General features: G+C 44.3%; 1 protein-coding gene across 3 annotated transcripts in view; it reads left to right on the top strand.

Annotated features, from left to right (window-relative positions):
• FYB1 (FYN binding protein 1) overlaps nucleotides 1–24,512 on the top strand; it is a 125,500-nt gene that overhangs the window by 18,767 nt on the left and 82,221 nt on the right. Inside the window, exon 1 of one of the 3 annotated variants that reach the window (XM_043514341.1) lies at nucleotides 898–1,019. The exons of the other annotated variants lie outside the window; for them this stretch is intronic. Within the exon in view, the coding sequence (XP_043370276.1) occupies nucleotides 984–1,019 (36 nt within the window). The 5' untranslated portion in view covers nucleotides 898–983. Of the gene's footprint in view, nucleotides 1–897; nucleotides 1,020–24,512 lie in introns of those variants that run through there. 3 annotated transcript variants of the gene reach the window in all.

Below are 24,512 nucleotides of genomic sequence, written 5' to 3'. Positions count from 1 at the left end.
GAGGGTAGAGTTAAGGGTATGCTGCACGGTGCATAGTACTTGTGGAGGAGTACAGCCAGGGTATTGCTATAGATTAGCAAAAGATGCTAATGACCTGTGCATCAGGGATGATTGAGGTATACACACCCAGGCTGAAACTCCTCATAGAATTGAGATGTCATGCATCCAGTGCCCCCACTGAGTGATTACGGGTATTGTGTGCATTAAAACCTGAAGATCTTTCTTGTTGAAAAGCAGCTGCACTAAAGGAAGGTGGGCTCCCAGGCCCACTTGGCCAGTCCCTGCCTTGAACAATGTTTCCCATGTAGAAAGTGCAGGGCCTGAGGAATAAAAACGGACAGAGTTTTTTAAGCAGAGAAACTTGTGTGAGGCCCTGGAAAGACATAGAAGTTCAAAACAGCTGTCTCTGGGAATAGAGCAGAGGTGACCTGAGTTTATGCTAAGGGGAATTGGCTGTGTACTATGTCTTACCATCCCTGCTGCAGGGAATGGGACTCAAGTACATTTTCTAAAGAGCAAGTTGCACTGATTCTACATTGCTGGTTTCTGCTCCAAACAGGAAACTGACATGCAGGACCCTGACATCAGCTACTGTGTAGTGAAGGAGGAACACTGTGCACTGGTAATTGGCTTAACTTTCCTTTCCTTCACCTATGTGGGGGGTGTGTGTGTGTGTGTGTGTGTGTGTGTGTGTGTGTGTGTGTGTGTGTGTGTGTGTGTGTGTGGGGCGGGGGTGTCAGATGTGTCACTGCGTAACTGGCTCCTTTGAGGGGAAACAGCCCCAGCCCCATGTGTGGCTAATCAGGTACTTACCAAATGATGGTATGGAGCTAAGGTCATGCAACAGCCTGAACAGCAACTCCTCTTTATAAAAAGCAGCAAGTGCTCATTTGAGCTGGAGCTGTGTAGAGAGTAGTTAGGTGCTTCTAGCAGGACCTGGGTAAGGAGAAAGAATCCAGTTATTAGCTGACTTCCAGCTAGGAATGAGAATGAGAACTGTAGGGAGTAGAAAGGCTCTTGTGAGTGTCTGGGTCAGGGTGCTGCATAAGAGGGGTGAAGGAAAGCCTTTGGGGGCTGTAGCCCTTGTGGGTAGAGGAATTACTTTATTTTGCCTAAGTTTCTGTTAAACTCTATTCTGTTCCCTGAGGGAAGGGCCTGAAGCAGACTGTGGCGTGGCATTGCTCCTTCCTGGAATGGTTATCTAGCCTGCTGGCTTACATCTGTAGCAAACTCAACTGTTTTGCAAATTGTATAAAAGCATAACTGTGCCGTAACTCAATGCACTGTGCCAGTGCTCCAAGAAAGGGCTTTACAGCTAACAAACTGTTTTTCAAAGTGACTCTACACTATCAGTTCCATTGGCATAGGAGTGGCCTATTTTCCCTTCTATTGTGAATTCTTCACTGATGAGGGGAAGTTGGTGGTTTGGAACCGGAGTGGCATACTCTGCACAAAGACACAAAAGCTGAAGTTTCATCTCAGGGTGACTCATGACTGATTGGCAAAGAGGGAGGGTTTGGAGTAGAAAGAGAGGCCAGGCTGTCACCTCTTGTAAACTTTTTAAGCAGAGCACTTCTGATTAAAACTTAATACAGGACTAAATCTAGGGAAATGTTTGTCACTGTCCTAAACTCAGTGTGGCTGTTGCGATCACCAATATTAGTCAACTGCTTTCTCAGTGCAAAGGCAAGGGTTTGAAAAAACATGGAAAGAAATAGACATAAATGGCTAAAGCTAAATTCAGTATTACTGAAGTGGTGAGTCCCTTCTTCAATGTGCTTTTAAGGGCACAAAAGGCAGCTAGGGGAATTATGTTGGCCAGCTTATGTTGAAAGCTAATGGTAATTGAGCTCCTAACTGTGGTATGTACCTTGAGTAATTTCACCTACCTGTTCTGAAGGCACAGGTGAGACAAATGCTAAAATACACAAAAGAACAAACAGAAGATGGAATGCTTCCTGGAGCTTGAATGCTTCACAGGACAAGAGCATCATGTGGCATTTTTTGAAGGATACAGAAAGGGCAGTTAGCAAAATTAGATTCAGAGCCTATTAGAGATATAAAATATAGTATGGTACCAAAGAAGGGTGCAAAGTTATGAGCGGGAATTCACTAAGACCCTTTAAGTCAGGTCCTTGTCTTACATCACATCATTTGCACAACTTCTGGCAACAGATTTGCACATTCTTGCACATTTTTATTTTCAGGCAGAAAGTGGGGAGGATACATTATAGATGAGAAGGGGAAGTCCACTGTGTTTGCTACTTCTATCAGTTCCTCTTTCCTTTCCCCTTCTCCCTCCTCACTGAGAAATCAGCTGTTTGGGGATGCTGAGCGGAAACAAATCAATGTAAGAAATTCCTGGTTGAGTGCAGGGCCATTAACGAAGTGCATAGCAGCAGAGAAAAAATTGAAGCAACTTCTCCTTGGTCAGAGAAATCTGATAATCCCCATTTATAGTTTTCCCCACTTCTCTTCTGCTTGTCTAGATCGCATGCCCTGATTCTCATGGGTGACTTTAATTCTAGATCGCATGCCCTGATTCTCATGGGTGACTTTAATTTTCCTGATATCTGCTGGGAGAGCAATACAGCGGTGCATAGACAATCCAGGAAGTTTTTGGAAAGCGTAGGGGACAATTTCCTGGTGCAAGTGCTAGGGGAGCCAACTAGGGGGAGCGCTTTTCTTGACCTGCTGCTCACAAACCGGGTAGAATTAGTGGGGGAAGCAAAAGTGGATGGGAATCTGGGAGGCAGTGACCATGAGTTGGTTGAGTTCAGGATCCTGACGCAGGGAAGAAAGGTAAGCAGCAGGATACGGACCCTGGACTTCAGGAAAGCAGACTTTGACTCCCTCAGGGAACAGATGGCCAGGATCCCCTGGGGGACTAACATGAAAGGGAAGGGAGTCCAGGAGAGCTGGCTGTATTTCAAGGAATCCCTGTTGAGGTTACAGGGACAAACCATCCCGATGAGTCGAAAGAATAGTAAATATGGCAGGCGACCAGCTTGGCTTAATGGTGAAATCTTAGCGGATCTTAAACATAAAAAAGAAGCTTACAAGAAGTGGAAGGTTGGACATATGACCAGGGAAGAGTATAAAAATATTGCTCGGGCATGTAGGAAAGATATCAGGAGGGCCAAATCGCACCTGGAGCTGCAGCTAGCAAGAGATGTCAAGAGTAACAAGAAGGGTTTCTTCAGGTATGTTGGCAACAAGAAGAAAGCCAAGGAAAGTGTGGGCCCCTTACTGAATGAGGGAGGCAAGCTAGTGACAGAGGATGTGGAAAAAGCTAATGTACTCAATGCTTTTTTTGCCTCTGTTTTCACTAACAAGGTCAGCTCCCAGACTGCTGTGCTGGGCATCACAAAATGGGGAAGAGATGGCCAGCCCTCTGTAGAGATAGAGGTGGTTAGGGACTATTTAGAAAAGCTGGACGTGCACAAGTCCATGGGGCCGGACGAATTGCATCCGAGAGTGCTGAGGGAATTGGCGGCTGTGATTGCAGAGCCCTTGGCCATTATCTTTGAAAACTCGTGGCGAACGGGGGAAGTCCCGGATGACTGGAAAAAGGCTAATGTAGTGCCCATCTTTAAAAAAGGGAAGAAGGAGGATCCTGGGAACTACAGGCCGGTCAGCCTCACCTCAGTCCCTGGAAAAATCATGGAGCAGGTCCTCAAAGAATCAATCCTGAAGCACTTAGAGGAGAGGAAAGTGATCAGGAACAGTCAGCATGGATTCACCAAGGGAAGGTCATGCCTGACTAATCTAATCGCCTTTTATGATGAGATTACTGGTTCTGTGGATGAAGGGAAAGCAGTGGATGTATTGTTCCTTGACTTTAGCAAAGCTTTTGACACGGTCTCCCACAGCATTCTTGTCAGCAAGTTAAGGAAGTATGGGCTGGATGAATGCACTATAAGGTGGGTAGAAAGCTGGCTAGATTGTCGGGCTCAACGGGTAGTGATCAATGGCTCCATGTCTAGTTGGCAGCCGGTGTCAAGTGGAGTGCCCCAGGGGTCGGTCCTGGGGCCCGTTTTGTTCAATATCTTCATAAATGATCTGGAGGATGGTGTGGATTGCACTCTCAGCAAATTTGCGGATGATACTAAACTGGGAGGAGTGGTAGATACGCTGGAGGGGAGGGATAGGATACAGAAGGACCTAGACAAATTGGAAGATTGGGCCAAAAGAAATCTAATGAGGTTCAATAAGGATAAGTGCAGGGTCCTGCACTTAGGATGGAAGAATCCAATGCACCGCTACAGACTAGGGACCGAATGGCTCGGCAGCAGTTCTGCGGAAAAGGACCTAGGGGTGACAGTGGACGAGAAGCTGGATATGAGTCAGCAGTGTGCCCTTGTTGCCAAGAAGGCCAATGGCATTTTGGGATGTATAAGTAGGGGCATAGCGAGCAGATCGAGGGACGTGATCGTTCCCCTCTATTCGACACTGGTGAGGCCTCATCTGGAGTACTGTGTCCAGTTTTGGGCCCCACACTACAAGAAGGATGTGGATAAATTGGAAAGAGTACAGCGAAGGGCAACAAAAATGATTAGGGGTCTAGAGCACATGACTTACGAGGAGAGGCTGAGGGAGCTGGGATTGTTTAGTCTGCAGAAGAGAAGAATGAGGGGGGATTTGATAGCTGCTTTCAACTACCTGAAAGGGGGTTTCAAAGAGGATGGCTCTAGACTGTTCTCAATGGTAGCAGATGACAGAACGAGGAGTAATGGTCTCAAGTTGCAATGGGGGAGGTTTAGATTGGATATTAGGAAAAACTTTTTCACTAAGAGGGTGGTGAAACACTGGAATGCGTTACCTAGGGAGGTGGTAGAATCTCCTTCCTTAGAGGTTTTTAAGGTCAGGCTTGACAAAGCCCTGGCTAGGATGATTTAACTGGGACTTGGTCCTGCTTTGAGCAGGGGGTTGGACTAGATGACCTTCTGGGGTCCCTTCCAACCCTGATATTCTATGATTCTATGATTCTATGTCTGAGGTTATTCCTGACCAAGCAGTTTCTGAAATTATCTAAATAAACAAATTTAGAATGGAAAATATTTGCATTCATGTAAAGGTCATAGATGCCTGGTACATGATCCTCCCTCATCTCACTCACCTGACCTTCCTGTCAATTCTTTCTACAGCTGGGCTGGGTCCTCAGCCACGCAGTTTGCTGTGGGAAGGCTGTAGGCCTTTGGTTTTGCCTTTCTGCCAGCAGGGGCCACTGTGGCACCAGCTGAGCAGATCGCCCAGTGCCTTCTCTATAGGTGCTCCCCCTGCTGGATCTAGCCCGGCAGAGCAATCAGACAGAGGCAGTGGCAGTGGAGGCTTCAGGAGGCAATGGGAACCGCAGAATCAGGAAGGCAAGGTCTCAGACTTCCTCACCAGCAGCTCCAGGCAACTAGCAAACACCCACCTTCCTCAGCAACTGCATGCTCAAATATCACTGATCCCACATGCACCCACTGAGCTTCAGCCACTCTTGTCACCTCAGATGACACAACCTTCCCACCCTGCTACTCCCTGGACAGTCATTAGCTACCTCCCCGACACCTCGCCCCAGCATCCAGCTACCCTCAACACCTCAGCCACCTCGAGCAACCCCAGATACCTTCCAGCCATCTCCCATAGCTGAAGAGGCCAAGCTTCATGACACTCCATGTCCTCCCCTCTCCATTGCTGGGGCAGGGTTTGCTGACCATAAAACTGAATATTATGGTTACATGCAAATTACATGCAAATATGCAAATGATCTCATTTAATACTTTGCATTAAAGTGTCACACATGGCGCGGCACAAGACGTGGCAGCTGTGCTGAAGGCACATGCCGAGTAATTTTTATGTCCTGGCAGCGACACATGTCCAGCATGAATGGAAGTAATTATGCTATCCTAGGAAAAGCTGCCCAAGGGCTTCAAGTAAAGAGACAGGGACACTGTCAGCTTTCAGTTTTGGAAACGCTGGGGTTTTCAGTTCAGGTTTCTGAGCACAGTTTAAACAGTAGAGCCTGAATTTTAAAAAAGGTTTTCTGCTCCCGTAGATGATCTCTTGGGCGGGCCCAAGGATGGGGACACACACCCCCCCACATCTCCAACCCCCATTTCTCTCTGTCCAGACTCCAGCCTGCTACCTCATCAGTTTCAGCTTCACTGCTGCTGGTAAAGACAATCTGGCAGAGGCTGGCGAAGATCAGTGGACGGCCACAAAACGGCAAAATTGAGTGTGCACAAAGGGCCTGGTCTGAAATTCATTGTGCTTGATGGAAAGATCCCCATTAGAGAGAGAGAATGAGAATGACTCTATAGCCTGGTAGCTTGGGCATTTGCCTGGGAGAGCCAGGGTCCAGTCCATCGCCCTGGTTCTAATGGCTGTTGAATTATTTAGCCAAAGTGGACATGCTTCAACAGGAGAGATTGAGAATGACCCACATCAGAATATCCTGGACCTCAGAGCCTAGGGCATTCAGCTGAGAGCTGGGAGACCCTCTCCCCACCCACCCCTTTCAGATCCTTTCTCCCCATCATGCAGGTGTGGAGGAATTGAAAGTAGGTCTCCCACATCTCAGCTAAATGCTCTAGCCACTAGGCTAAAAGTTATAAGGGATTTGTTCTCTGGCCAAATTTTGTCTGGAGCCAATCTGATAGGCGTTCTCTGAGCATGCGTTCTGGATTGGGCCCTGCAGGCCAAATCGGCAAGGAAACGCCCATCTTCCCCTGGCTGGAGGATGCCACTGAGGGTTGGGTATGTGATTGGCATCTGGATGCCTAGAGGAAGACCTCCAGCATGCATGACCAGAAACTGAGGCAGCTAGCGGACTTTTAGGGTACAAATGTAGGGGCTGAGGGATTTTAGATGCCTATAAGGTTAGGTGACAGCCAAGCAGGGGTTTTGAAGATCTCAGCAGCACCTACATTTTGGACGTAGGCCCCTAAAGTAGGGTGTTAGGTGCCCAAGTCCTTTTGTGGATCGGGGTCAATGTAAATAAACTGCAAAAAAAATAATAATAATACAGAAAATGTGCATTTCTCTCTAATCTTTCAGCTGCAATAGCTTAAAGAGTCACTTGTAGCCATGGTAGGTTCCATATGTTCAGGTGGCCTTTGTCACCTTTTAGGGCTTAAAATAAAATAACTGATACTTTTAAAAAGCAGAGAGCTTAAGTGCTGGAATGACTCACAGTGTCTGATCCAGTTCCTGCCATGGGATATGCCCAGGCAGACCCCTGTGCTGCACAGGCACCAGCTTCCTCTGGGCCCCAGACATGCTCAAACCTCCACTCCACCCCAAGCCCCCACCCCGGCGTAGGCGCCTATGCTGTACTATGATTACTCATTATCGATAGGCTGTGTAGACACTGTGTGCTGTCCATGCACACTACATTGTGGGATTGGGGGCCTAAGGTGCACCTACACTCCCCCCAAAATCCCACCAAGCGAGTCTCAGAACCTGGGTCAACTGACATAGCAGAAATAGCCGAAAACAATTAGCATAGCCCTCGAGACCGCCTCACTGGGTTTCAGAGTCTGGGCTCTAGCCAGAGCAGGAACATCTACACTGTAATATAAGCCCTGCAAACCTAAATCAGTTGACCCAGGTTCTGAGACTCACTGCCACAGGTGTTTTTTGCAAGTATAGATGTACCCATTAAACACCCACAGCTGGCCTGGGTCAACTGACTCAGGCTCACAGGGCTACAGATTGCAGTTCTAGCCTAAGAATCTACACAGCAATATTTAGCCCTGCAGCCTGAGCCCAAGTCGGATGACCCAGGCTAGCCTCAGCTGTGCTGAAGATCTGGTAGGGGCCACAAGTCTTGAATGTAGGTCCACAGGGCTCTTAACCTGCCACCTCCTGACTTGCTAACAGCTGCTAGAATAGAATAAAGCCAGTCCTGGGATGTGATTGGTGGAACACTGGGGTTCCTGATTGGTCCCTGGCCTCTATTTAACCTCAACATAGGAACAAGAAGCTGTCTATGCAACTGAGTTCTCCCTGCTCAGGACTGCTTCCCCTGCAATACCTGGTCCTTGAGTCTGCTGCTGATTTCCTGGTAACCTGACCCTGCCTGACACATGACTTCTGGTTTGCCCACTGGCCTGTCTCAGACTCTGATCTCCTGGTAACCTGACCCTGCCTAACTCCTGCTCCAGCCACTAGGTCAGATCACCCACATCTTGGTCATGACAGCTTGCATGTACCACTTAGGCCACAGGAGTGGGCCTAGTACCAGCAGAATAGACCTGGCTATCCCTTTGGGTGCATGAGACATGCTCAAGTGGGCTGCCTGCCTTCAGGCAGACAGCAACCCCTGCAGACCTGGGTCATCCAGCTAACCTCAGAGAACCAGCTCTTGCAGAAGCAAATCACTCATTTGTCTCTGGAAAATGCCACTCTCCAGACATGGCTCGCATAGCCCTGTTCCCCGATACCACTGCTGGAATGGTTTGATGGTAATCACCAGCGATTCCAGACTTCTATAAACCAGTGCCACGGCCTGTGCATGATGCAACCTCAGTCCTATAATAGAGTAGTAGTGATCAGTTTCAGAGTAGTAGTGATCATCTCAAGGTGAGCCCAGTCATCAGCCTGCTGTCTGGGGACTAGGCCTCTCCCTCCTTGGTGTGTGACAGCTCAGCCCTATTGAACTGGGAGGTCTTCCTCCCAGCCATGTCAGTACTATTTGATGATCCACACCGAATCCAAATGGCAGAGGCCGCTCTAAGGAAGCTCTGACAGGGGCAGGGCACCATAGCCTCCTATGCTGTGCAATTCCACTGCCTCACAGCTGATACAGACCAGAAAAAGGTGGCACAGGCCTACCAGATCTGGTGGGGCCTGCAAGAAGAAATTAAAGATGAATTAGCCCAGATAGAGATGCCTACATGGATCTCACCATCCATATAGTTAATCGGGTATGGGAATGAAGGGAGGAAAAATGGGGGTCTTGAAACCCTCCAGTCCAGGTACTGTGACATTTTCACCCCTGCCTCCCGCCAAGCCAATGCAGATGGATGTGGGCTGTCAACAGCTCACCCCCATAAGAAAGGAATGAAGCTGCCTGTACCATCCCTGCAGTAAGTCAGATCACTCCATCTCGTCCTGCCCCATATGAACTGCCAGGCATCAGGGGAAAGAGCTCCCCTACACTTCAGTCCTGACTGGAACACATCCAGAGCCCCGCCTGAGGACTCTTCACTTTCTGGTGCCTATCCAGGTGCACATACCTGCGTCAACCCTGCAAAATCTCATCCTACTAGCCTTCATCGACTCAGGTGCAACAGACTGCTTCATAGCCGCAGCAGCAGCCCAGATCCTGTAGATTCCCCTGCAACACAAGATCACTCCTGACCTTGTAGAGCAGTGGTTCTCAAAGTTTTGTGCTGGTGATCCCTTTCAAATAGCAAGCCTCTGAGTGTGACCCCCCCTTATAAATTAAAAATACTTTTTTATATATTTAACACCATTATAAATGTTGGATGAAAAGCAGGGTTTGGAGTGGACCCCCAGTTTGAGAACCCCTGCTATAGAGGGTATTTATGGTTCCCCTTTGTCTTCTGCTTCAGTGATAGAGAAAAGAGCCCCCGTGGAGGCTGTGATTCAAAGGCACAAGAAACGTTACAATTTGGAATGGTCCATGCTCCACACTTTCCCCTGATCCTCAGTGTTTCCTGGCAGGCTCTCCATAACCACTCATTTGGTGGCAAGCACAGGAAGTCTGTTTTCTATCAGAGTTTTGTCAGCAGCACTGTTGGGAACCAGTAGCTCCTGTCCCAGCATCCGAAACTTGAGAGGCCCAGATTGGGGGGTGGCTATCCAGGCAGAACTTTCCACTGATGCCACATCTGAACTCCCCTCAAAAGTCCAAGACTACACTGATATTTTTGAAAAGAAGAATGTGGAAACTCTCCCTCTGCATCAGGACTACAACAGAGCTGCAGCCAGGTACAAAAATATCATTTGGGGGAATTTACACCATTGCAGAACCTGAACTGACTGTGCTCTGAGAAATACCCTCAGGCCAGGTTCTCCTGGTAATCTGCAAGTAGAACTCTTCAGCTGGCACACCATTCTTTTTGTCATGAAGTAACAGATTTTTTAGATAAAGGAAACGCAGTGGATCTAATTTACCTAGATTTCAGTAAGGCATTTGATACCGTGCCACATGGGGAATTATTAGTTAAATTGGAGAAGATGGGTATCAATATGAACATCAAAAGGTAGATAAGGAATTGGTTAAAGGGGAGACTGCAACGGGTCCTACTGAAAGGCGAACTGTCAGGCTGGAGGGAGGTTACCAGTGGAGTTCCTCAGGGATCGGTTTTGGGACCAATCTTATTTAATCTTTTTATTACTGACCTTGGCACAAAAAGTGGGAGTGTGCTAATAAAGTTTGCAGATGATACAAAGCTGGGAGGTATTGCCAATTCAGAGAAGGATCGGGATATTATACAGGAAGATCTGGATGACCAGATCAGATAATCTCAGATAATACTGAGAAGTGTAAGGTTATACATTTAGGGATTAATAACAAGAATTTTAGTTATAAGTTGGGGACGCATCAATTAGAAGTAACAGATGAGGAGAAGGACCTTGGAGTATTGGTTGATCATAGGATGACTATGAGCTGCCAATGTGATATGGCTGTGAAAAAAGCTAATGCGGTTTTGGGATGCATCAGGAGAGGCATTTCCAGTAGGGATAAGGAGGTTTTAGTACCATTATACAAGGCACTGGTGAGACCTCACCTAGAATACTGTGTGCAGTTCTGGTCTCCCATGTTTAAAAAGGATGAATTCAAACTGGAGCAGGAACAGAGAAGGGCTACTAGGATGATCCGAGGAATGGAAAACTTGTCTTAGGAAAGGAGACTTAAGGAGCTTGGCTTGTTTAGCCTAACTAAAAGAAGGTTGAGGGGAGATATGATTGCTCTCTATAAATATATCAGAGGGATAAATACAGGAGAGGGAGAGGAATTATTTCAGCTCAGCACCAATGTGGACACAAGAACAAATGGGTATAAAGTGGCCACCAGGAAGTTTAGACTTGAAATCAGACGAAGGTTTTTAACCATCAGAGGAGTGAAGTTTTGGAATAGCCTTCCAAGGGAAGCAGTGGGGGCAAAAGATCTATCTGGTTTTAAGATTCTACTCGATAAGTTTATGGAGGAGATGGTATGATGGGATAATGGAATTTTGGTAAGTAATTGATCTTTAAATATTCAGGGTAAATAGGACTAATCCCCTGAGATGGGATATTAGATGGATGGGATCTGAGTTACCCAGGAAAGAATTTTCTGTAGTATCTGGCTGTTGAATCTTGCCCATATGCTCAGGGTTTAGCTGATCGCCATATTTGGGGTCGGGAAGGAATTTTCCTCCAGGGCAGATTGGAGAGGCCCTGGAGGTTTTTCGCCTTCCTCTGTAGCATGGGGCATGGTTGACTTGAGGGAGGCTTCTCTGCTCCTTGAAGTCTTTAAACCATGATTTGAGGACTTCAATAGTTCAGACATAGGTGAGGTTTTTCGTAGGAGTGGGTGGGTGAGATTCTGTGGCCTGTGCTGTGCAGTAGGTTGGACTAGATGATCAGAATGGTCCCTTCTGACCTTAGTATCTATGAATCTATGAAGAAAGACTGCAGTCTCGGACTCTGCATTAATTACTATGCACTGAATCAGATAACTATCAGGAATTGTTATCTACTACCTCTGATTCCTGAGTTGCTAGATTGTGTGGTAGCTGCCCATATATTCACTAAATTGGACCTGAGGGGTGCATACAACCTTGTGCAAATCAGAGAAAGGGACGAGTGGAAAATTGCCTTCCAAACCCACTATGGCCCCATTAAGAATATCTCGTAATTCTCTTCTGGTTGACCAACTTCCTGGCCAACTTCCAACATTTTATGAATGATGTGTTCCATGATATCTTGGACCACTATGTAGTAGTGTACTATGTAGTAGTCTACCTGGACAACATATTGATCGTCTCTGAGTACCCCGAACAGCATATTGCTCCCATCTGGGTGGTCCTGGAACACTTATGGCAGCATGGCCTTTTCACCAAGCTCAAGAAGTGTACCTTTGATCAGGCCTTCTGGAGTTCTTGGGCTTCATCTTATCCCCAGAAGGGATCCAGGTGAACACATGCAAGGCCTGAGCCATCCAAGTTTGGCTGATTCCCCACATGGTACATGACCTGTAATGCTTCCTGGGTTTCAATTTTTATTGATGATTTATCCTGCATTTTTCAAAACAAATCGAGCCTGTCACCACTCTTCACATGGAAAAATACCCAATTCCATTGGCCTGAAACTTGAAATTTGCCTGTACTACAGCACCCATATTGGCTCATCCAGATGTCACAGAAGCCTTCACTGTAGAAGCTGATGACTCCAGTATGGCAATTGGGGGTGTCCTCTCCCAGAGACTTGGTCCCAAGCAAGTGATACACTGTGTGCTTATTATGCAAGGAAACTCACTCCTACAGAACTAAACTATGAAATACTTGATAAGGAACTCCTGGTGATAAAAACTGCCTTTGCAGAATGGCTGCTCTACCTGGAAAGAGCTGGCTACCTGGTGCAGGTACTCACTAATCAAAAAAATCTGGAATAGCTATGTAGGACAAAAGCCTTAAAACAACAGCAGCATTGGTGGACCCTGTTCTACTCACAATGCAATTTCATTATTACATACTGCCCCTGATCCAACACCCTGTCTGATATGGTACTAACCCACATTCTCAAATCCCATAACTTTCTCAGTGCAGCTCATCACCAGGATATATTAGATTGATATGCTCACCCTCTGTCTCAGGAATTCCACCTGATGAACAAGCTATTATCCACAAGAAACTGCACGACTCCCAGGCAGGGATCACATACACAAAAGACCACATATATGTTCCCTCTTAACCCACAAGAGTTGCAGTCCTGCAATTATACCACACTTTCCCCCTAGCAGGACACTTGGGATGCTTCAAGACCCAACAAATAACATCCTGCTCCTTTTGTCAGCCCCAAATACAACCAGCAATACAGTTATTCATTGCCTCCTGTGATTTTTGTGCCCATGTCAAGACACCATGGCACAAGCCCTGCAGTCTCCAGCCCATGGACACCCCCTCTCGATCCTGGGTGGTCATCACTGTAGAATTCATTGTAGCATTACCAAAGTCCAACAAATTTACAACAACTTTGATGGTAGTGGGCCATTTACCAAAATGGCCCACTTCATCCTTTGCACAGGCCTCGCCTCCACTGAAGAAACAGTCCAGCGGTGTAGTCTGCCTTTTTTGCTTACAGCCCCCAGCCTCTTTAGACAGCACCAAACCAAAATATCTCTCTAGGCTTCTCCCAAGATCATATTGTGCTCATAGGTTCCTCTTTGGCTTCTTTCTCTGCCTCTGAGTCTCTCTGTGTCTTTCTCTTTCTTATCTGCCCCCCACACCCAGGTCCACCTGGTCAGAACAATGCCCAGTGGAACCCTCTGCCCATGTGGTGCTAGTTTCTGTGCTGACTCTGGGCTTGTCTTTACTACTAGCTAAATCAGCACTGCTGCAATTGTTGCAGAGTGGGTCTGGTGAAGACGCGATAAATCAATGGTAGAGTGCTCTCCCGTTGACTTCAGTACTCCACTTCCCTGAGAGGCATAAGCTACATTAATGGGAGAGCATCTCCTGTTGACATAGCCTAGTGTAGACACTGCTGTAAATCGATTTAAGCTACATCAATTTAAATTATGTAATTTGCGTAATTTAACTAGAGTAACTTAGATCGACTTACCTCATTAGTGTAGACCAGGCCTATTAGACCTTGTTTTAGCTGTGGTCTCTTAAGTACGGTCTCTTACAGCAATATTAAATAAAGGGCATGCTCACACATCAGTGTCAACAAGGTTTTAACTTGACCCATAACAAGATTTAATCCCGCTCATAACAATACGATACCTATGGCCCAGTTCTACCTGTAGACACCAGAGCTTTGCTCAGTTCTTCCATAATAATTTAATGTGCTAATTATCAATTCAGAATTACACTACTCAAAGCACTTTAAAATGGCAGCGGAATGGAGCTTTAATAGCATGTTATTCAGGAAATCTATTCCCGTCTGTGGAGGCAAAGATAAGGTGCATGATCGCTGAAGGAAATGTTGGCTGATGCCTTGTTCTCCTTTTGTATTGTGCTGGTAAACACAAGGAGAAGCTTGTCTGTACTCAGAAGCTGCAAGTACACACTGAAGATTTTGGTATTTCCTAAAATGATTCCCTAATAGGATTGGTATTGGGATATCTTAGCCATTACCTGTCCTGGGAGAATGGGGATAGATGAGAAATCATTCCCAGAATTTTTGCCTTCCAGGAGCAGCGTAACAGGGCTGGTTGTTGTTGGTATGTTAACTCACCATCTTTGTACTGTAATTTATAGACATTCAAACTTTTGGAAGCACTACATCTGCAAATGGCATTAAATCTCAGAGGGCGGGCAGGAGCTATTTGGCTGCCTGACAGGGTACCTGACATCTCATCTTTGGTCCTTGGCCTAGGACTAGGAGAGCCAAATACTACCATAGTAGTCAGAACGAGCAAGAGAACTTCAGGAGAAATCTGTATTAAGGGGACTTTGCTCTTGCTTAGACACTTTATGCATTCTCCTACTGGTTATTTATTGATTATTTACAGGTATCCATCACCATAGCTTCATGATACTGGTTACATACAGTGCAATACTTCCCAAATTAAGGCACAGTGCTCCCCTCCTTGCCCCCTCTCAACTTATAGCCACTTGCTGAGGGACCAAGTTAAGGGATAACCAGCCAGGAGACCGGATGTCACCAACTGTTAGGAATAAACAGGAGCAAGGAGATTTGTGCTTCATTGTGCCCTAAAAGTGACAAGATCCCAACTCTGGTGGGGCTCTGTTAGGAGTGAATTCCAAAGCTAAAGGAATTCCCTCTACTGAGAATGTCCAACCCTCAAAATACAATAAGACCAGGGGACAATTGTCTGTGATGTTTGATGTGAGCAAATGAAAGGGCAGATAAGCAGGCCAGGCCACCACCCATCCTATGGAAGCTCTGTGAGGGAACTTACTATTTTTCTTGGGGTTTTTACCTTTTTACTGCTGACTTGTTTATTTTTCTTTTTAAAATTTTTTTTCCAAGGTACAGGAAGGTGATCAACTGAGTAAATGCTTGGAAACACAGAATATACCTCATGTTGTAGAGGTGGCTGATGTGTACAGGAATATTAACAAACCATTACACTGGGGATAGGAAGTCAGTATGTGATACATTAAATCAACTTGTCAATGTGTAACAGGCAGGCACACAAATGAGCCAATATATATACAGAGGCCGGGCTGGCACAAACAGGCATTATTGTGTCTGGAGTGATATGTCTGTTTTACTGGAAGCCTGAATGATTTTGTGTGGGTATTTTGGTTGTGGAGAAGTTTCCTTGCACTGTTGAGAGTGCTGGAAAGCAAAAGAAAAAAGATCTCTAGAATCTTTTCAAAGCTGCAGGTCTCACGTGCCTGCTAAAAGTGCCCAAAATCACTCACCAGTAAATACCACAGTGACACCAGAGAACTGAGTGGAAAGCCACAAGAACTGGAAGGCTGTGGCAGTTGTAAAATGTCCCCCTGAAGCATTTGAACACCATTTTTGATTGTAGATAATCTAGTGATCTGTTGCAAACGCTGAAAGTGGGCAACTTCCCAGCAAGTTCACTGTATAGACTGTGATTCCGACTGAATGGCATTCTTTGGTTATAAGGTATACTCTCTCAACAGCATTATAGCAATCAGGGCTGGTTTTACTCTACTCTTCTGAACTGTGTGACAAAGATGAAAACCAAAAACAGTCTTATCAGAGTTGCAAAGAGCAGTTCTTTCTTTGATCATCCCATGATTTGCTTAGTGCTGATACTGTATGCAAATTCTGGCAGCAATGTTTACCAGTAGCAAAATAATTCTGCTGTTTTAGCTGTCAAACAGGCATGCAGATCAAAAACTAGACTACCAACAGCCAATGAGTGTAATCCTGCTTAGCATTTAGTGCTGACTGCTCATTCTCACCAACAACAGGAATTGTATAAATGAAAACTAGTGCGTAAAAAAAAAGATAATGAACAGCACATATAATTCAATTAAATGAAAGGAAAGAAGATGGGGATGAACCTTCATGCTTTAGATCCTCTTTATCTTGTAGGTCTTGTCCCAAACTGGATATTTAGATAATTCAAGTGTACATCTCTTTATTTAATCTTGCAACTTAATTTTGCAACTAGGTCAAAAAAGTCAACTGTGTCACCCAACTGGTGGTGGTTGTTTTCACACACACACACATGCACACACACAGGTGGTTGTTTACACACACATACACATGACAGAGATAACATGGCCCTCTAGCAGCAAATATCTTCACCTTAATACTAGCTCATATGCTCAGCCAGTGTTGGATCTTAGCTATTTTAAGGTTTTAGGATTTAAAAAGCAGAAAGAGAGAAGACAAGATGCACTGGAAATACCGATGTGAGGTTAGTGACACATTGTTCTCTACTTGTGGATTACCCATGTATGAGAATTAGAAACTCAAGGGAGCTATCTTAGTGAAATTTCCCCAGTATCATTTTCTCAGGCGTTTACTCCACATAGAATAAGCTGAGGGTTTGGTCTGCAAATCCAGTAGATCTTCTGAAGCCCAAGAAGGTCTTCGTGCTTCTCTGTTGGCTTTTGGCTTTCCCTCCCCACAGTCTCTTGAGAGGAGTCAGGGAGATTCTGGTCCCCCTGAAACCACTCTGGTGTTTGCAGCCTGTGGAGTGCAAGTTTGTTCAGTTCAAGAGCTGGATTAAGGTTCATTATGATTTTATCAATACCAATTTGTCCCTCTTTATTCTATTTACCTACTTTTTGATTTATAAAATACTCCCAGTGCCACAGAGCTGGACTCAGAGCTGCCGGCACATGTAAAACACTTAGTTTTAAAAATTAATCTTTTAAAACAAAAGTGAAAGAAAGAAAGAAAAAGAGAGAAAAATTTCCACCTGTGTTTCATTAATCATGGCATGGGAAGGGCCAGATCCTGTAAAATGCACCCTGACTTCCTGGGGTGCAGGCTCTGTTTCTGATACCTGAGCTAAATGTATAACTGTCACTCACATGCATCCGATGAAGTGAGCTGTAGCTCACGAAAGCTTATGCTCTAATAAATTTGTTAGTCTCTAAGGTGCCACCGGTACTCCTTTTCTTTTTGCGAATACAGACTAACACGGCTGCTACTCTGAAACCTCACTTTCTTTCGGATATCATATGGAGAATATTGCCGATGGCAGCAGCAGAAGTCTGAATAAATCTTAGTTCCTTTTCTCCTACACTTCTTGCCCAATATTCTGTAAGTATTAGAGAGAGAAGGTTTCTTTGTTGATTGGAATGTTGAGCTAACGGAATCCCCAGTAGGTTTTATTCTGCAACCTTCTGCCAGGTTCAGCGCTTCTGTGCATGGATTCCTGAGCTCACAGACAGAGATAGCAAGGCCACAATGGAGGTGAACCTGTGATTTAGCAGCACTGAGAGAGCACGAAGACTGCCAGTTTTTCTGTCTTTGCCAAATTATTGCAGAATGGAATGCATGTAAATGTCATGTATGTTTATTTTATAAATGACTTTACAGAATTCCAGGAGAAGAAAGGCACATTCGATACCAGTTGCCTCAATAAAATCTCTTATTCTTGGGAGCGTTAATTGAGCTAGATGGAGAGCAGAATAGATCACGGCACAATATGATACGTTGTTTACAGACCTCAAAGCAGACCTACCACAAGACTTAAGAACCACAAAATTGCCCCTTCTCTCTCTGAAAAATGCACATTGTGTAATTTCCTGACTTTACTAAAAGTCACCCTGATTCAAAAAAACCTTACATCTTGAAGATTAACTGAAATAGTGACCTCAAGTGGTATGTTATGGTTGTGACCAGTGATTTCTTTCCTAGCATTTTCTTAAGCATTCTTTGTGTTTGGTTGGGTTTTCTTGTGTGTGTTGTGTTGTGGTTTTTTTTAGTTGGGTTTTTTTTATGGTAGCCTGGAATGAGGTATCAGTTTAAGTATCTTCCCTGTTTGTAACTGGCCAAGGAAGTGACTTTGTGGTGATTTATTATGAATAAAAATGGTACTATTATGAATTGGACCAAAACTCGAACTAAATCTCCTTGAAAATACATAGGATCTTGCTTGCTAGCATAAAATCCTTTGAAAGTAATGGTGGGGGGGCCATAGCCTTCAGTGTTTGGGAAGACAGGGCTGTTGTGTTAATTCTGATGGAATAGATAGCTCCAGAAAGTCGAAGCCGTATAACTACAGCACTAACCAGTCGTACATAACAAGCCGTATAACTACAACACTAACCAGTCAAACATAATTTCGGGTTTTGAGTACAGAGATTTTGACCTGCTTAGTCCCATGGCAAACACACTAGAAAATTCATGCCAAAATTTGCAAAAAATATTGATTAGGATACACGCGAAAGAAAAAGAAGAATTTTTTAAAAAGCTTTTTGAAATTGATTGATTATATAAAATAAACTTAATCAAAACCACTTTTTGAGAGAGAGAGAGAGAGAGAGAGAGAGATCAGTTAGAGACTCTTATTTTCTCAGCTGATCCTTCTAAATTAGTGGTTCTCAAACTATTGTACTGGTGACCCCTTTCACACAGCAAGCCTCTGAGTGCAACCCCCCTTATAAATTAAAAACACTTGCTTATATATTTTTCACCATTATAAATGCTGGAGGCAAAGCGGGATTTGGATTGGAGGCTGACCGCTCACGACTCCCCATGTAATAGCCTTGCGATCCCCTGAGGGGTCCCAACCCGCAGTTTGAGAACCCGTGTTCTAAGTGGAGATGAAAGCTGTTGAATTTTGAGTTGGCAGCTGTAAATAGTAGTTACTCTTCCTGCTTTTGACAAAACTAGCAGGCACAAAAAAGGAGAGATGGAGGGGGCAGAATACAGCTTTTGTTGTTGATCTTAGGATACAAGGTTGCTGTTCAGTGATGGATGGACATTGTAGGCTGGCAGGTTGGCCATGACAGTTGCTGCTGTTGACCCTGGCTCGTTTCCCTGGTCTGGGATGTCATCTATTTTTATTAGTTTATTAATAATCAAGTTTATTAGAGTAGTATGTAAGGGCCAACTGAGAATGGGGACCCATTTACAATCCAAATAGACAAGACAGACACAGGGTGAGAGAAGCACAAGCAGAATGAACAATATGATGATAACCAGTGGCATGTTAGTTCCACTTTCTTTTTTGTGGGAGAAGGATGTTACTTAGGAGAGAATCAGCTAAATGGAAAGAAAAGAAAAGGGAAGGGAAGGAGGTGGGTGACCAAGGTAAAGAGGATAAGAGGGACAGATCTGGAGTGAAACTGAGGTGAAGAGACTGGCTGATCTGATTAGGTCCCTCTCCTTCACTGGTCCTTCTGAGTCTGGGCAAACTGGATGGGTCATTTCATCCAGTCACGCTGGTGCCATGCCATAGTGAATCGGGTGAAAAGCCAAAAGTTAGTGAAAGAGGACCGGAAGCAGATGGTAGTAACAAAAAGGGACACAAGAGAAAAGGGAAGTCAGAGCAGGGTCTCTCATGTGTCAGGCTGGAATCCTCACTGATACAGAGATAATGGTCTGGCATCCTCAGCCATGTGCTGATCTAGACATACTGATATTTGAGGCTCACCGATGGAGGACAGAGCTTCTGGGGCAAAACAGAGGTCTGTTGGGCTATCCCCAAGGATTCCCCCACAATTCTATTCCACTCTGATCCCTAGAGCCTGCTTCTCTGAGGACCCCAAAGGAGCAGATTGGTGACTGGAATAGCCCATCCTCTCATTATTTTGTTCACCAATTAGGCATTATTTCCAACTCTTTCAATTTTGCTCCATTAATTTTTTATTCCAATCTTGTTTACCAATAATGATCTTACACACAGTGCTTAGGTTGTATCAGTAGCCCTTTTTGAATGGATGAAATCTATCCTTTTATACCTTTTCCATCAACATTTATTATTACAGGTTATTGCAACATTTTATGGACTTTCTTCCACTCTCCAACTGTTGAGTTTACAATTTGGGAGGCCCACTAGAGCCCGGTTATTACAACAGTGCCCAAGGGAAAGGAAAGAGAGATGATAGTTATTTCCTCTGAAAGGAGAACACTGCATGGTGGCAATCTTGCAGCCCTATGTTGGGAGAGTGATAGCTAGGAGAAGAAAACGGTCACTCAGCCACCCTGAAAAGTACTGGCACATTCAGCAAGTGACTGAACATTCTCCACTCCCTTTGATTTCAATGGAGGCAAAAGACACCAGGACCTCCCAGGGATCAAGCCTTTATTTTGCAAAATAATTTTCAGATCTATATTTTTCTATCACTTTCAATGCCAGTTTTCCTGGACTGTTACTATCCAGTTCCTTATTTGACCTGTCTCACTTCCCTCAGTGGCTAGCAGCTGCTGCAGTTATTTCATTAAGTAAGGATACATGCTGAAGTACATTGCTTTTCTCCTATAATTGATGCCATTATTGTTTTCTCATAAATCCAACTGATGAAGCCTTCTGCAAACTCAACCAGATCTCAGTCCTTTGCAGAGTTTCGATTTTCTTAGAAGCTCTGATTATGGCCCCTAACTTCCCCCAGCTGTTACAGAGACATGGCAGGTGGAAGAGAAGCTGTCACTGGTGGAAAATGTATCCAGAATGAGGAAATGGCTTTGCCTTTATAAGTCAGGTTTGTATGTATTTTTCATAAGAACTGGGTGTTTCTTATGCTTTGTGTAAAGATCGGTATCTCTCTTGAGGGAAGGGGGCATGCCCATGTGTGTGCTCGTTTGCTCGGAGCAAAATTACTTTGTTCCTTTGTTGATTGATCCAGTGCTGCAGTTTGCTTGAAAAAGAACACCCACAAGAGGAAGTTAAAATGAAATGATCTCTTTGCGTTAAAGAGAGTGGAAAGTGTGAGTGTATATGGAGTATATGTGATGTGTATATGGAGCACAAATCATTTCTCAGGGCCAAACCATGCTCCCACTTAAGTACAATTGCACAGTTCCTAATAATTTCAATGAGATTGGAATTGGGCCCATTAGCTTTGTTGCCTTTGGGCTGTATTCTGGCCTGATGTAACGTGGCACACTTATACTAAATTTAATAGCAAATTGCACCTGCTTATACCAAGATTAAATTTAGCCCTGGTCCTATAAGGCACTCCAGGAAAGTGGGCCCCAAAGCTGGTGTGGAGCCCTGTTGAATAAAATAGGAGTCTGTGCTGTGTGACAAAGCTCTGTCCTTGCCTCCGTGGGTCCCACGTTTCCTGGCAGATTTCGCTAGCCTCAGAGGCCCACTGTGACCTCCACATAACCCTTCTCTCTCTAGAGTCAAGGGTCACAGTCTGCTGAGCCATTTTCATCATAAGCCAGTGAGGGAGGTGAGGAGAAGTTATCCTTCCTTGCACAGTCTCTGTTGTCTCCCAGTCTCAGTGATTAATCAGGGGCAAAGGTGGGGGGGGGAGCCCAGGCCCACCCTCTACTCCAGGCTCCAGCCCAGGGACCCTAATAGTATCAGCTGTGGTAGCTGACCTTTTAGAAACATGACATGTACAATTCCCTGGGCTACTTCCCCCACAGCAGCCCTCACTTTCTCAAGCTCCACTTCACCCTTACCTCAGGGCCTCCTTCCTTGTGTCTGATATGGTGTGTACTACTCAGCCTCTCCAACCGCACAACTTCTTCCCACAGCTCCTGACATACACTCCCACCTGACTGACTGGGAGGCTTTTAACTAGTTTCAGCCAGCCCCTGATTGGCTTCAGGTGTCCCAATCAATCTAGCCTTCTCCCTGCCTTCTGGAAAGTTCTTAATTGGCCCCAGGTGTCTTAACTGACTTGGAGCAGCTGCCATTTCACTTATCATTTGGGATTTGTTTAGCCTGGAGCTAATATATCTATCTCCCACTACTCTTCCATAGCCATCTGGCCTTGTTCCGTCACAGCTGGTATAGGGTTTTGCCCATGCAAAGCTCCTTGGAGCATCAAGACCGTGGGAGCCAGAGACAGGGCTATGTGAGAAATGCAGCTAGGATTGGACCATATAGTCTGGATAAAATCACAGTTGCTACCTATTCTCAGCACATTCACATCAAATCTTTTCTGAAGTTAGAAAACCATGGGTATGTTTTTCCCCTCACTATTTTACTGTTTCTGACTGGGAGTGGAGGCTGAAAGGCCAAAATACTTCTCATTGTATTTCCTGCTAGATTGTAAACAGGAAGTGCAGACAGTAGCCTAAATTCTGGTCACACAAGACCGTGTCTCCAACAGGTTTGAATATGAGGCACCCAAACAGCTGGGTATTTATTCAAACTGAATCTAATCTCAGAGTCTTTTCCAGCCCATTTCACTAACTGCAACATACTGTTTGCAACTTTCTGCACCAACATGTGGTCACCAGAATAGGTTGCCATTGTCCCCTTTGGAGAAAGAAGCACACTAGATATGGTGACTACTCCATGGCCGGGGAAAAATGAAGAAGATTCTGTATTTGGCCCAGTTCACATAGAGATGCCAATGCACCACCTGGCCTGTCAAGGAGTGCACAAGGGGCCAGAATTTGACCCTCAAGGTAGAAATTAGGGCTGTTAATTAATCACAGTTAACTCACGCGATTAACTCAAAAAATTAATCATGATTAAAAATAATTAATCATAATTAATCACACTTCTAACAATAGAATACCAATTGCAATTTATTAAATATTTTTGAATGTTTTTCTATATTTTCAATATTGATTTCAATTACAACACAGAATACAAAGTGCACAGTGCTCACTTTATATTATTTTTATTACAAATATATGCACTTGAAAAATGATAAAAGAAATAATATTTTTCAATTCACCTTGTACTTTCATACAAGTACTGAAGTGCAATCTCTTTTTCGTGAAAGTGTAACTTACAAATGCAGATTTTTTTTGGTTACATAACTGCACTCAAAAACAAAACAGTGTAAAACCTTAGAACCTACAAGGCCACTCAGTCCTACTTCTTATTCTGCCAATCGCTAAGACAAACAAGTTTGTTTACATTGACAGGAGATACTGTTGCCTGCTTCTTATTTACAATATCACCTGAAAATGAGAACCGGCATTTGCACAGCACTGTTTTAGCTGGCGTTGCAAGATATTACGTGCCAGATGCACTAAAGATTTATATATCCCTTCATGCTTCAACCACCATTCCAGAGAACATCCTTCCATGCTGATGATGGGTTCTACTTGATAATGATCCAAAGCAGTGTGGACCGACACATATTTATTTTCATCATCTGAGTCAGATGCCACCAGCAGAAGGTTGATTTTCTTTTTTGGTGATTTGGGTTCTGTAGATTCCGCATCAGAATGTTGCTCTTTTAAGACTTCTAAAAGCATGCTCCGTACCTCGTCCCTCTCAGATTTTTGACGGCACTTCAGATTCTTAAGCCTTGGGTTGAGTGCTGTAACAATTTTTAGAAATCTCACATTGGTACCTTCTTTGTGTTTTGTCAAATCTGCTGTGAAAGTGTTCTTAAAATGAACATATGCTAGGTCATCATCTGAGACTGCTATAACATGAAATATATGCAGAATGTGGGGAAAACACAGCAGGAGACATACAATTCTCCCCTGCAAGAAGTTCAGTCACAAATTTAATTGACGCATTTTTTTTTAACGAGCATCATCAACATGGAAGCATGTCATCTGGAGTGGTGGCTGAAGCATGAAGGGGCATACGAATGTTTAGCATATCTGGCATATAAATACCTTGCAATGCCAGCTACAACAGTGCCATGTGAATGCCTGTTCTTGCTTTCAAGTGACACTGTAAACAGGAAGCAGGCAGCATTATCTCCTGCAAATTGTAACCAACATTGTTGTCTGAGTGATTGGCTGAGCAAGAAGTAGGACTGAGTGGAATTGTAGGTGCTAAAGTTTTACATTGTTTTATTTTTGAATGCAGTTTTTTTTCACATAATTCTACATTTGTAAGTTCATCTTTCATGGTAAGGAGATTGCACTACAGTACTTGTATGAGGTGAATTGAAAAATACAATTTTTTTATTTTTTACAGGGCAAATATTTGTAATCAAAAATAAATATAAAGTGAGCTCTGTACACTTTCTATTCTGCATTGTAATTGAAATGAATATATTTGAAAATGTAGTAAACATCTCATAATATTTAAAATAAATGGTATTCTATTGTCTTTTAACAGCGCGATTAATCACACAATTAATCGTGATTAATTTTTTTAATCTCTTGACAGCCCAGGTAGGAATAACAAGCAAGGCCTCCACAACTTGAAATCACAATAAAAAATCAAAGAGAAAAAGATTCTTGTTCTGTTACCCTGACTACTAAAAAAAAACAAGTAAGAAAGGACACATGGTTAATTGTGTCTCCTTGCTGCACATGCTCAGTCACCACTCTCT

The sequence above is a fragment of the Dermochelys coriacea genome, chromosome 5 (assembly GCF_009764565.3).
Source record: "Dermochelys coriacea isolate rDerCor1 chromosome 5, rDerCor1.pri.v4, whole genome shotgun sequence".
Classification (NCBI taxonomy): Eukaryota; Metazoa; Chordata; order Testudines; family Dermochelyidae; genus Dermochelys; species Dermochelys coriacea.
The sequence above is the reverse complement of the archived record's forward strand: the minus strand, read 5'-3'. Positions and strand labels throughout refer to the sequence as shown.